General features: G+C 39.9%; 1 protein-coding gene across 1 annotated transcript in view; it reads right to left on the bottom strand.

Moving 5' to 3' along the window:
- Nucleotides 1-1,031: 1,031 nt before the first annotated feature.
- The window catches only part of EHHADH (enoyl-CoA hydratase and 3-hydroxyacyl CoA dehydrogenase), a 67,920-nt gene continuing 56,166 nt past the window's right edge, over nucleotides 1,032-12,785 (bottom strand). Inside the window, exon 7 of the mRNA XM_068965314.1 lies at nucleotides 1,032-4,287. Coding sequence (XP_068821415.1) covers nucleotides 3,026-4,287 — 1,262 coding nt within the window. The 3' untranslated portion in view covers nucleotides 1,032-3,025. The remainder of the gene's footprint in view (nucleotides 4,288-12,785) is intronic.

Below are 12,785 nucleotides of genomic sequence, written 5' to 3'. Positions count from 1 at the left end.
ATGGACATGAATCTGAGCAAACTCCAGGGGACGGTGGAGGACAGAGAAGCCTGGTGTATTACAGGCCATAGGGTCACAAAGAGTGGCAGAGACTGAACAACAATGCTGTGGAGTATGATTTGTAGGCACATTTCTGTAACATCATTAATCAAGGGAGTTAGGACCTCTCACTCTCTTTCTTGCAAGCACACCTATTTCTGCTGGAAACGAATAAGCAGATAGAAATTACAGCTGCACAATGGCTTTTCTGATTTAAGGAATATCATTAGTCTCATCTTCAAAGCTGGAGTATTATGGCAAAGCTTCAAGGGTACTTGTAATATGTAGTTCTTGTCAGAGTCAATTACTATTAGAACACATTTTTAAAATGTCATTCAGAAGGTGATTTTTTTGAAAGATAGTTTACAAATTTTTTAATAACAACAAAATAAGCCTTTAAGCAAGTGCATTTTCAATAATTGGATAGTATATCCTGGAAAGGTTTCTTCATATTAACCACTGCTGTGTGCAGAACCCAATAGTTTGAATCAATTTTGCCTCCTTTGATACAAAATAAGGATAAATAAACTCAATTTCTTCTTCCCATGATACATATAAAATGTTGGCCCTTAACATTTATTGAGTCACAGACACTTCAGAGAATATGATATAAGATAAGATATGGTACCTTTTCTAAGAAATACAGTCAGATACATACACACAAATATTAGCATAAAGTTTCAGGGATTATGGACTCATAAAAATCTATTTATAGACACTCTAGTGTCAAAACCCCGATCTAGAGGAGAATGTAGGAGGAAAAGAAGTTTTAAGAACTCAAAAAAAAGAAAAAAGAGCTCAAAATTGAAATCTATGCAAGGTCTAAAGAAGAAAAAGTTATGTGTTCATTAATTTGAAACTAAGTTACTTTGCAGAGTTACTATTTTCAGGAATTTTTTCTATTTTTCTCTTTAATTATATAAACTCCAACAATATATATCTCAAAAATTATTCTAAATTGAACTACAATTCAAAGCACATTCTAAAAGTTTTTTTTTGTTGTTTTTGGTTTACTTTTTACAATGAAAACTTGTACTATATTCATTCAAGATTTCTCTGTTAGAACTTTTGGTAATTTTGCTTGGGTTCCTTGGCAAAAACATCGTAAAAACCAATTCATTCACATGACCCTGAAGGACAATAACCTAAGCCTATTTGTTTCCTTATATGACAAAGGATTGCTGGATCAATGCCCCTCCAGATTCTTGATCTGCCAAGTGCTGTGCAAGATGTTCACGGGTGCACAGAGTATCTGTTGAATGAAGGGTCCACAAGACTTCCTAAGTAAGTAAACAAGTTGCTTACTTGTTTATTAACTTGATTAAGATATAATTCACATACCATACAGTTCATACATTTAGGGTATACAACTCAATGGTTTTAAGTAGATTTACAGAGTTATACAACCATCAAAACAATAATTTCAGAACATTTTCATTAACCCAGAAAGAAACTCTGTATCTATCAGCAGCCACACCCTGTTCCCTACCCCCAATCATTCAGCCTTTGGCAAACTGTAATCTGCTTTCTATCTCAATAGATTTGCCTATGTTTTCACTTAGCATAATATTTTCAAGATTCATCATGTTGTAGTATGTATTAGCACTTCTCTTTTTTTTATGACTAAATAATATCCTACTGTATGGCCAGTTTACATTTTATTTAGGCATTCATCAGTTGATGGACACTTGGATTGTTTCCAATTTGGGGCTGTTACGAATAGTTCTGCTCTAAACATTTGTGTACAAGTTATTGGGTTGACTAGCCCCTCAACTTTTAACCAAACAAGGCAAACAGTAAAAAGAGAAGAATTCTTATAACAAAATTACACAAAATTTGTTTTTCAATAATTTTAGACTTGTCAGGATTCAACCATTTCATACTCAACATCACAAAGGCTTCCCATGACCAGGAAACTGGTATTATTACTTTATCACAGAATTAGAGGAGGTTAGATCCCTGAGATTCCCACCTTACACTAAGTTAACAAGTGTAATTTGTTGTTGTTGTTCATCACTCAGTTATGTCCTGTTCTGCGACCTCAAGGACTGCAGCACTCCAGGCTTCCCTGTCCTTCACAATCTCCCAGAGTTCACTTTCCATTACTGCTGCTTGAATAGAAGGGTAAATAAAGACATCTAGTGGTCTTGAGGAAATTGTCATCAGACATTACTGAGCCTCTTACAAGCAGCAAGGACAACTGTACACATGGGCCTTGGACAGAAATGATAATGTTGAGTGTGACTTTTTAAGCTCCTTTGACTCCCCATTCTGGTCTGAAGTATGTGGTTTCCTCACTAACTCCCAACTGTGTTTTGCTTAAGTTTCAACACCCTTCTGCCATTGAAACTTTGCCCCTGGCCTCCCCCTGGGCAGCTTTCCAAGTTCACGCATACAGACCCCTACTGCGGACCCTACCCTGCCAACTGTCTCCACTCTACCTCTGAGACTCTGAACTGAAGCCTTTATCACAGGCTTCCTTGCTGGATAAATGCCCCTCCAGGTTTTAGGTCTGTTAAGTGTTGTGCAAGATGCTTAGGCGTGAACAATGAGGATCTATTGATGGAGGGTCCATAATATTTCCTATCACTGCCACGTGTGTGAGGATGAAAGACTCAACATGAATTTATGCATTTATCAATTAATAATTGATGACATATTTCTCAAATGATCAAGGAACTGGGAACCTCAACTTATTCCTGAGCCTCTCTCCTTAGTTATTACAATGTTAACACAAGTTTATTCAGTGCAACTGAAATCATTTATCTGATACAGACAGATCGCTGGCATAAGAAGCACATTCCTGAAGATTTGACCCATTAGAATCATCAGACAGAAGATCCAAAGAGGGGTTTTAGCCAACTGATTATTCCTTTCATTTTGTATTTCAGAGCAATCTTACTTTGGATCTCTTTGGATTAGTTTCTATGAAATTCAGTGAGTGTTGCCTGATGCCAGCAGGTAAGGCAAAACCTGAAAGGCCGAATCACAGTTTACTTCTGGGGGGTCCTGCCAAGCTTTGCCACTCTTCCAGAGGAAGGTTTCCCTGGGAAGCCAGTTTTTTAAGATAGTCACAAGGCTCCAGTTGGGGAATATCAGGATTCTGCCTGTGGTATTTCTGCAACTTCTCTAGCACCATGGGCAACCCAACTGTGGAAGCGTAGAACATGGGCCCACCCTTGTGCCTTGGCCATCCATACCCGTGTAAATAGATAACATCAATGTGCTCTGGGGTAGCTGCCATCCCTTCTTCCAAGATGCGAAATGCCTCATTGATGAGTGAATATAGGCAGCGCTCAAGGATCTCATCCCGGGTAATGATTCGTGGTTTGATGTGATACGTTTCCCTGTACTGTGCCAGAAATTGGGAAAGCCAGGGATCAGGTTTGTGAATCCTTCCCAGAGGCTTATCATAAAGGTACCAACCCTTACCTGTCTTCTGACCAAACCGTCCTGACTCACACAGCATATCAGGAATTGGGCAATATCTCCGGCCACCTCGCTTCCGGGCAGAACTTCCTGGAGGCAATGTAGGTCCAGTAAGACCTTGCCCTTTGCGGGATTTCCAACCTATATCCAACCCAGCAAGATCAGACACTCTAAAAGGTCCCATTTTAAAACCAAACTCTTCCAGCACCTCATCTATCTCCTCTGGTTTACTGCCTTCTTCTAATAAGAAGTATGTCTGATCATAATAAGACCTCAGCATTCGATTCCCAACAAATCCAAAACAATTGCCTACAACTACTCCAATCTTCTTAATCTTTTTTGATAAATTCATAACCGTGGCAATGGTGGTGGGGGAAGAGAATCGGCTGGGAATAACCTCTAACAACTTCATGACATGAGCTGGTGAGAAGAAGTGGGTGCCAATGACCAAGTGAGGACGGTCACTGGAAGAAGCAATCTCATCAATGTCCAGGGCTGAAGTGTTGGTGCATAAAAATGCTTCTGGCTTGCATATAGCTGATAGTTCAGCAAAGACACGCTTCTTCAGGTTCATTTCCTCATATACTGCTTCAATGACTAAATCTACACCACTGAGCTCTTTCATAGATGTAGTTAACCTGGGTTTTGGTCCTGACCAAGCGTGGCCACTCTGCTGCATTTTGGATGCTTCCTTTTCCAAGATGGAGGTTATTATCTTGCTTGCAGTCTCTAGCTGCTTCTTGTCTGATTCTACGGCAATCACAGGGATCTGGGCCTTTGCAAAAGAAATGACAATGCCTCGGCCCATTGTTCCTAAGCCTGTAGATAAGAGTGAAAGAGAAGAAGAAAGAGTCAATGGTATTGGAAAATGGGAAATTATTCAGTGAATGGAAGGTTTCTGTGGAAACGTGGCATTCAAAGACAGCAACTCAAGGACTACAGGTGGATTGAATACTAGTTAATGTTACGAACTGTATTAGGTGCTCCAGGGGGTATAACAATAAAAAGGATCCACACACACACACTATTCAAAATAGTAAACAAGTTCAGCAAGACTGTAGGGTGCAAGATCAATATATAAAAATCAATTGTATTTCTATAATAAACAATATGAAATTGAGAAAACAATTCCACTTTTAATAGCATTAAAAGAACAAAATACTTTGGAATAAATTTGAGGAAGAACTTTAAGACTTGTGCATGAGAAACCAAAGAACGTTACTGAAAGAAATGAAAGGAAACCTAAGTAAATTGAAAGATACCCCATGTTCGTGGATCAGGAGACAATATTGTTAAGATGGCAATACTACCCAAGTAAATCTGCAGATTCAGTGCAATAACTATCAAAAGTCCAACTGGTATTGTGCAGAAATTAACAAGCTGAATCTAAAAGTCATATAGAAGTACAAGAAATGAAGAATAGCCAAAACAGTATAGAAAAAAAAAAGAACAAAGTTTTAAGAGTCATTCTTCCCAATTTCAAAACTTTTGACAAATCTACAGTATTCAAGACAGTGTGATAGTGGCATAAAGGACAGACATATAGATCAGTGAGATAGAACTGAGAGTCTACAAATAAATTCATACACGTATGGAAAATCAATTTTTAACAAAGGTGCCAATATAATCCAATGGGGAAAGAATAGACTTTTTCAACAAGCGGTGCTGGGACAACTGGATATTCACACATAAAAGAATGATGTTGAACTTCTACTTCACACCATACATAAAAATTAACTTAAAATGATCAAACACCAAAGTAAGAGCTAAAACTATAAAACTCTTATGAGGAAATCTTCATGAGCTCGGATTAAGCAATGATTTCTTAGAAATGGCATCAATAACACAAGCAATAAAAGAAAAGAAAAACAGATAAATTGGACATCATTAAAATTAAAAACTTCTGTGTTTCAAAGGACACTAAAAAGAAAGTGAAAAAAACCCACAGGATGGGAAAGAATATTTTCAAATCATATACCTGAATTTAAAATTAGGCAGAGGATATAATAAACGTTTCTCCAAGGAAGATATACAAATGGCCAATAAGCATATAAAGAGATGCCTAACATCACCAGTTATTTTGGAAATATAGATCAAAATCCCAGTGAACTACCACTTCATACCCACAAGGATAGCCATAATTAAAAAGACAGACAGTAACAAGTTCTGGTGAGAATATGGAGAAATTGATTCATTGATTCACTGATGGCGGATTGTAAAGTGGTGCTCTTGCTGTAGAAGACAAGGTGGAGGTTCCTCAAAATGTCTAACATGGAGTTGCCATATGAGTAGGCAAGTAGGTGATTATATACATAATTCAAGAGAAATGGAGACATACGTCCACACAAAACTTATAGACAAATATTCATAGCAGCATTATTCAAAATAGCCAGAAAAAAGAAAGAAGCCAGGGACTTCCCTGGTGGTCCAGTGGCTAAGACTCCATGCTCCCAGTGCAGGGGCCTGGGTTTAAACCCTTCTCAGGTCCTATATGCTGCAGTTAAGAGTTCACATCCTCACATACCTCAACAAAGTTAGAAGATCCTGTGTGCTGCAACTAAGACCAGGCACAGCCAAATAAGTAAAATTAAATTAAAAAGAAGAAGCAAGCCAAATGTCCATCAGCATGAATAAACAAAAGGTAGCATCTCTTTCTGGGGCTACTCAGTTGGTTTCAGTGGTAAAGAATTCACCTGCAAAGGCAGGAGACACAGGTTGGACCCCTAGGTCAGGAAGATGCCCCAGGGAAGGGCATGACAACCCACTGCAGTATTCTTGCCTGGAGAATCCCACGGACAGAGGAGCCTGGCGGGCTACAGTCCATAGGGTCCAAAAAAATCAGATATGACTGAGCATGCACGGACAATATATCTCTCCTTTGGAAAAATCACTCAGCTGTAAAGTAAATGATACATCCTATAGTGTGGATGGGCCTTAAAAAACATTATGCTAAGTTAAAGTTGGACACAAAAAGTTACATGTTATATGATTCCATTTGTATGAAATGTTCAAAATAGGGAAATCAATAGAGACAGAAAATTGATTAGTAGTTGCCAGGAGCTGGGAGGAAGGGCAATGAGGAATGACTGCTAATGGGTACAGGGTTTCTTTTTAGGGTGATGAAAAGGTTCTAAAATTGTTTGTGGCATACTTCCCTGGCAATCCAGTGGTTAAGACTGCACACTTCTGATGCAGGGGACATGGGTTCAATCCCTGGTGGGGGAAATAAGATCCCACAGGCCATGGGGCACAGCCAAAAAACTAAAAAAAAAAATTTTTTTAAGTCTAAAAAAGTAAAATAAAATTGTGGCAATGGTTGGACAACTTTACAAATATCTAAAAACAACTTAAGTGTGCTCCTTTTTTGGTGACATTGTTACTATGTATTTTAACAATGTTTTATGATAAGATACATATAACATAAAACTTAACATCATAACCATTTTTATGTGTACAGGTCAGTGGTATTAAGCACATTCACAAAGCTGTGTAACCAGCACCATCTTGCACCATCTATCTCTAGAACTCTTCTCATCCTGTAGAACTGAAACTGTGCTCATTAAACCAGAACTCCCCATTTCTCTCCCTGGCAATCATCATTCTACACTCTATAATTGTGAGTACTCTAGATACCTCATATAAGTGGAATCAAATAGTATTTGTCCTTTTGTGACTAGCTCATTTCACTTAGCAGAAGAGCCTCAGGTTTATTCATGTAGTATGTGTTAGAATTCCCCACCTTTTAAGGCTGAATATTATCCCTTTGTATCCTCTGTATATGTACATATATATATATATATATGTAGCACATTTTGTTTATCCATTCATCTGTCAATGGACATTGGGGTTGCCTTTATGCCACTATTGAGAATAATTCTGCTGTGTACATGAGTGGACAAATATCTGTTTGAGTTCTTGCCTTCAATTCTTTTGGATATGCCCAGAAGTGGAATTGTTGGATTGTATGATAATTCTATTTTTAATTTTTGAAGAAACTGTTTTTCATAGCAGCTGCACCATTTTATGTTGAATTTTACTCTTTAAATGGGTCAATTTTATCACATAGGAGTTTCATCTCAAGAAAACTGTAATTAAAAATCTGTGTAGTACCAACCCTCAAGGCTTCCCTGACGGCTCAGATGTTAAAGAATCTGCCTGCAATGCAGGAGACCAGGGTTCAATCCCTGGGTTGGGAGGATCCTTTGGAGAAGGATATGGTCACTCATTCCAGTATTCTTGCCTAGAGAATTCCATGGACAGAGGAGCCTGGTGGCCTGCAGTCCATGGGGTCACAAAGAGATGGACACAACTGAGTGACTAACACTAACACAACCCTCAAGGATCTTATAATCTAGCGATGGGAAGAAGAAAAGTTCACAAGTATTCACCATGTAAGGTAAGGTACGTGATGAGAGAAGTTCTTTGGTGCTTTAAAGGAAAGATATTATTTTTGGTTAGATGAGTCAAGAAAAGCTTCAAGATAAGGAAGAAATATTTAAAGAAAGGTCATACTGAAACAGTATGAAATGATGAACCACCTGGCTGGGGAAGAGAAAAGGAAAGTGAGAAATATTTTAAAGAAAGGCAAGAAGAATGGAAAATAAAGGAAAATTATTTGATGGCAAATATGTTGCCGTTTCTTCCCCATACCATTTCATTTTCTTCTTGGGCACATAGGAGGCTGTACTTTCTAGACCTCCTATATCCCAGTAGGGCCTGTAACTAATTCTGGTTGAGGAAATGGGGGAAGGGTGATGTGGGATCACTACTGGCCCCTAAAATCTCCTACAAGATCCTTCATTACCACCTGGGTACAGAGGATGCAGAGATCAACTCTGAGGACTTGGAGGAGACCCTAGAGCAGGTGTTGGCCTGCAGGTCACATCCAGCCCACTGCCTGCTTCTAACTGCCTGTGAGCTAAGAATGGTTTTATGTTTTAAATAGTTGAAAATTAAAGAGTAAGAATATTTTGTGACACCTGAAAATGATATCAAGTTCAAATTTCAGTGTCCATAAATAAAGTGTTACTGGAATCAATCACACTGATTTGTTTTTATATGGTCTGTGGCTCTACTCGCCCTCAACAGCAGAGTCGAGTAGTCGCAGTAGAGAACATAAGGCCCCCAAAGCCAAAAACATTTACTGTCTAGCACTTTACAGAAAGTTTGCTGACCCTTGTCCAGGAGAATGGTAGAGCCACTAGTTGGAAAGAACCTGATTTTAGAATTATCTTGAGAGTGAGTAGGAAATACATCTTTATTGTGTTAAGCTGTTGAGATGGTTATCTGTTACAGCAGCAGCTTATCTGTTACCTGACCAACCTGCTGTGGATGAAACAGTTCAGTGAAAGCTATGTACATATTACTCTTCTGCACTTCACATTGACTAGCTTTAGGTCTTTTTTTAAAAATTGAAGTATAGTTGATTTACAATATTATATTAGTGTTAGGTATATAACATAGTGATTCAGATTTTTATAGATTATATTCCATTTAAAGTTATCATAAAATATTGGTCATATTATCTGTACTGTATAGTATATCCTTGTAACTTATTTATTACATATATAATAATTTATACCTCTTAATCCCTTGTGAGGATTGGTTTTGAATATATTATATTATCAATCATTAGAAATTATTGATTTAGTTCCTCTGGAATATATTTAATTTTTAAATCAGATTAAATTATTTAATACATATATTGAATTATTTAAAACAGTTTTGCAAATTTACTAAACATCTGTGTTTCACTCAGTAACAAGAAGGCTGGATAGCTCTCACTGCTGTAGCAGCTTGTATCCTAAACTTTAGCCTGCATAAACCAGAGGTAGAGTTGACGGTTCAAAACCCTGGCCCTCTGGCTTTCAGTCCCAAGCTTCATATAAAATTCCTACCAATCCTTGTGGGCTGCTGTCTATGGGGTTGCACAGAGTTGGACACGACTGCAGCTTAGCAGCAGCAGCAGCAGAGGGTACAATCTCACAGGAACAAGAAGGACTCATGAGAAGTTTACGTGAAAGAGCTTCGTACAGTACAACATGATACAGATGATGGCACTGAACACGGCAGAGAAGGAAAGCCACCTGTGAGGGCAGAGCACAGCTCCTCACATTCCCCTCACAGAGCAGGGCTGCTGAAGGACCTTTGCAGCCCCAAATAGCTCATAGTCCTACCCACAGAGTGGGCCAGACTAATGCTTTCTAGAAGTGTCTTAGCTATAATTTTACTCACTTCCTTGTAAGCGTGAAAACTTCCATGTTAAATTACCTTATACTATTAATAGTAAAGCTTAAAAAAAAAAAAACTTAAAGCTTGTTGAGTGTTCATAAGGAACATATTAGAAATGCGTTAAAGCATTTTGCATATATTAACTCTTAATCCTCACCACAACCCTATGCATTAAGTCCTATCATTTAACCCACTTTACAAATGAGCAACCTGAAGATGTAAGTAACTTTCCTGAGGTCTGATACCTAGCAAGTAGGTGTGCTGGGGACTCAACCCAGGTCATGTGAAGAGCCTGCATCCTTAACGTATAGAAATATGGCATGGACACAGGAGCCTGGTGGGCTGCAGTCCATGGGGTCGCGAAGAGTTGGATACGACTGAGCAACTTCCCTTTCACTTTTCACTTTCATGCATTGGAGAAGGAAATGGCAACCCACTCCAGGGTTCTTGCCTGGAGAATCCCAGGGACGGGGGAGCCTGGTGGGCTGCCGTCTATGGAGTCGCACAGAGTTGGACACAACTGAAGCAACTTAGCAGCAGCTTAGCAGCAAGTAGAAATAGAAGGATGGAAAGGATTTTTAAGAGCAGTCGGTTGAGTTATAGTCCTACCCCACGCCTTCAGCATGTGACTTGGAGTCACTATACTCAGAGTCCTAGTTTCCAAATTCTTCAAGTTGGGAATGTGACTGCTTGAAGCTCTGATCTCATGAGTTTTGGTGAAGATCAAATCAGACAAAGCATGTAACAGCTCTCTGTAGAAGTTGCTACTTCTACAAAGTAGAAGGCTATAAGGTGCTAGCCTTTTCACTCCTATAAGAGAACCTGGAAACAGAACTTGGACCTTTTTTTTTTAATATATTTTTGTTTACATATTTGTGGTTATGCTGGGTTTTCATTGCTTTGTGTGGGCTTTTCTCTAGTTGCAGTGAGTGAGGGCTGTTCTCTAGCTGTGGTGCACGGGCTTCTCACTGTGGTGGCTTCTCTTGCTGTGGAGCACAGGCTTTAGAGCATTGGTCAATAGTTGCAGTTCCTAGAATCTAGAGCACACGCTCTGTAGTTGTGGTGCAGGGGCTTAGCTTCTCTCATGGGATCGTCCCAGACCAGGAAGCGAACCTACATTCCCTGCATTGGCAAGTGGATTCTTTACCACTGAACCACCAGGGAAGCCTGAACTTGGGCCCTTGAAATGCAGCTTTTAACCTAATGCAGAATTATCCTTGCTGCTCTTCTGATTAATAAACAATGTCTTGTTGGGGGGGCGGGGGAGAAGTATCAGTTATTATTTTAGATCTTCATTTCTATAAACTGATATTTTTTCATTTAATCACTAAAAATATACACGAAACCAGTAACTGTTTCCTTCAAAAAGTTCTTCACTAACTTCTCACAACCTTGTGGTCTCAAAGTTCTCAAGAAAGTAGGGCTGAAAGACCAAGCTTTTCACTGTTGGTAATTATGTTTTCATAAGTCAATACTGTATGTATATTGAATTTAGTTTCCTAAATTTTCCTCACTAAACACACACAGACAGGGACCAGGAGTCCTGTTCCTGGACCAAGTCACTGCCTTTAACTACCCTGGAATTAAACATCGTCAAGAATCCCTTCTACTCAAAGTAAATAAAGGATAAGGGATGCTTTGACTACTGGCTCTTCAGTATCTAGTCAACAGCAGTCTTCTCCCCTTCCGACAGCCCTGAGAGCCCAGGCGAGGTGCAAGAAAGTGGACTTGCAGTGGTGCCGACCCACTCTGAGAGCACAGGCTCACTGACGCGCAAACCTGGGCTCATCAGGGCTGGGGTTTTCCTGGGGGCCCAATGAAAGGACGACGAGTCATGGCTTCTGAGGATGTAGGCAAGAGAGTAGCTGAAGTGATGATTGGAAATGAAAACTGAATAGAGAAGGAGGTAAAGATTAAAAGAGCTTATCAAGTAACACATGCAGTTGGAATAACTGAGAAAGGGATGTGGAGAAACACAAGGTTGTAGTGAAAAAGTTCACATTTCAGTGGTGCAGAAATGTTCAGGGTGAAGCCCGAAGTGTGGGTCACGGAAGTGAAGTGAGGCGAATGTCACTGGATCTGAGGAGGCGAAGGAACCTGGAAGCAACAGGGCTGGATGGATTCTCCACACAGGGGACGAGGACAACAAGGACAGCAGGATTGGGGCCAAAGCGGATAACCGTGAGCCAGGCACTGAAATGAGGGCCAAGGCCGGGGAGCGCGGACAGTGATGAGGAGGGATAGAGCAGGCGGGGAGACGGCAGCAAAACAGAGGAAGAGTGTCCAGGAAGGGGTCACGGTCTGAGAGGGGAAGTGGGAGGTGGCAGCGCAGTCCAGGGCGTGTGGGAAGAAGCAACAGCCCTCTCGAGAGGGCGTCAGGAGAAGCAAGTGCCCGGGGTAAGGCAGGTTCCAGGCAGGACACAGAGGGACAGCCACTGTGAGCCAGATGAGGCTGTGGGCGCATTCCAGAGGACATGGGGCACAGAGCGGGGCCGCGTCACCAAGACCAAGGCGGGCAGAGCAGGAAGCGGATAAACATGACGAAGGGGGAAATGACCAGCTCTCACTTTATTTTCATCCACATTGTCTTCTATGTAGTTTAAAAGCTTTTGCAAATATTTTTCAGAACAATGTGGTGTATACTTAAAAAAAAACCTTGCACTTATAAACATTCCATGCCAGACACAAACCTGAAGTCTTTTTAAAAAGCTCACGATAAGGAAACAGGGAAATTCTCAAATGATGGTTGACAAACACGATACTGATAAAGAGTTTTTACTATTATTCTGCATTAATTTTTCTTGGCTTGAAGGAATATAGGAAAGAAGAAACAGGTAAGTACATAACTAGAAACAAATATCGGTGTTGCTGAAGGAATATAAAAAGGTACAATCAGTTCTTTGCCACACTATTTATCCAGCTCCTTAAAAAATCACAAGTGAACAGAGTCAGTGCTACAAGGAGCACAGTATGTTTGTGTTGAAGACGTACTAGTTTATTTCCAAATTTCACTGAGACAGCTTCAGACTAAGAAAATGTAGAGAAGGCTCTTTCATTCACACTGCACTGGTGCTAGAGAGCTTGGT

This window comes from Capricornis sumatraensis, chromosome 1 (assembly GCF_032405125.1).
Source record: "Capricornis sumatraensis isolate serow.1 chromosome 1, serow.2, whole genome shotgun sequence".
In the NCBI taxonomy this organism is placed as follows: Eukaryota; Metazoa; Chordata; class Mammalia; order Artiodactyla; family Bovidae; genus Capricornis; species Capricornis sumatraensis.
This window is presented reverse-complemented; position numbering and strand designations above follow the sequence as displayed.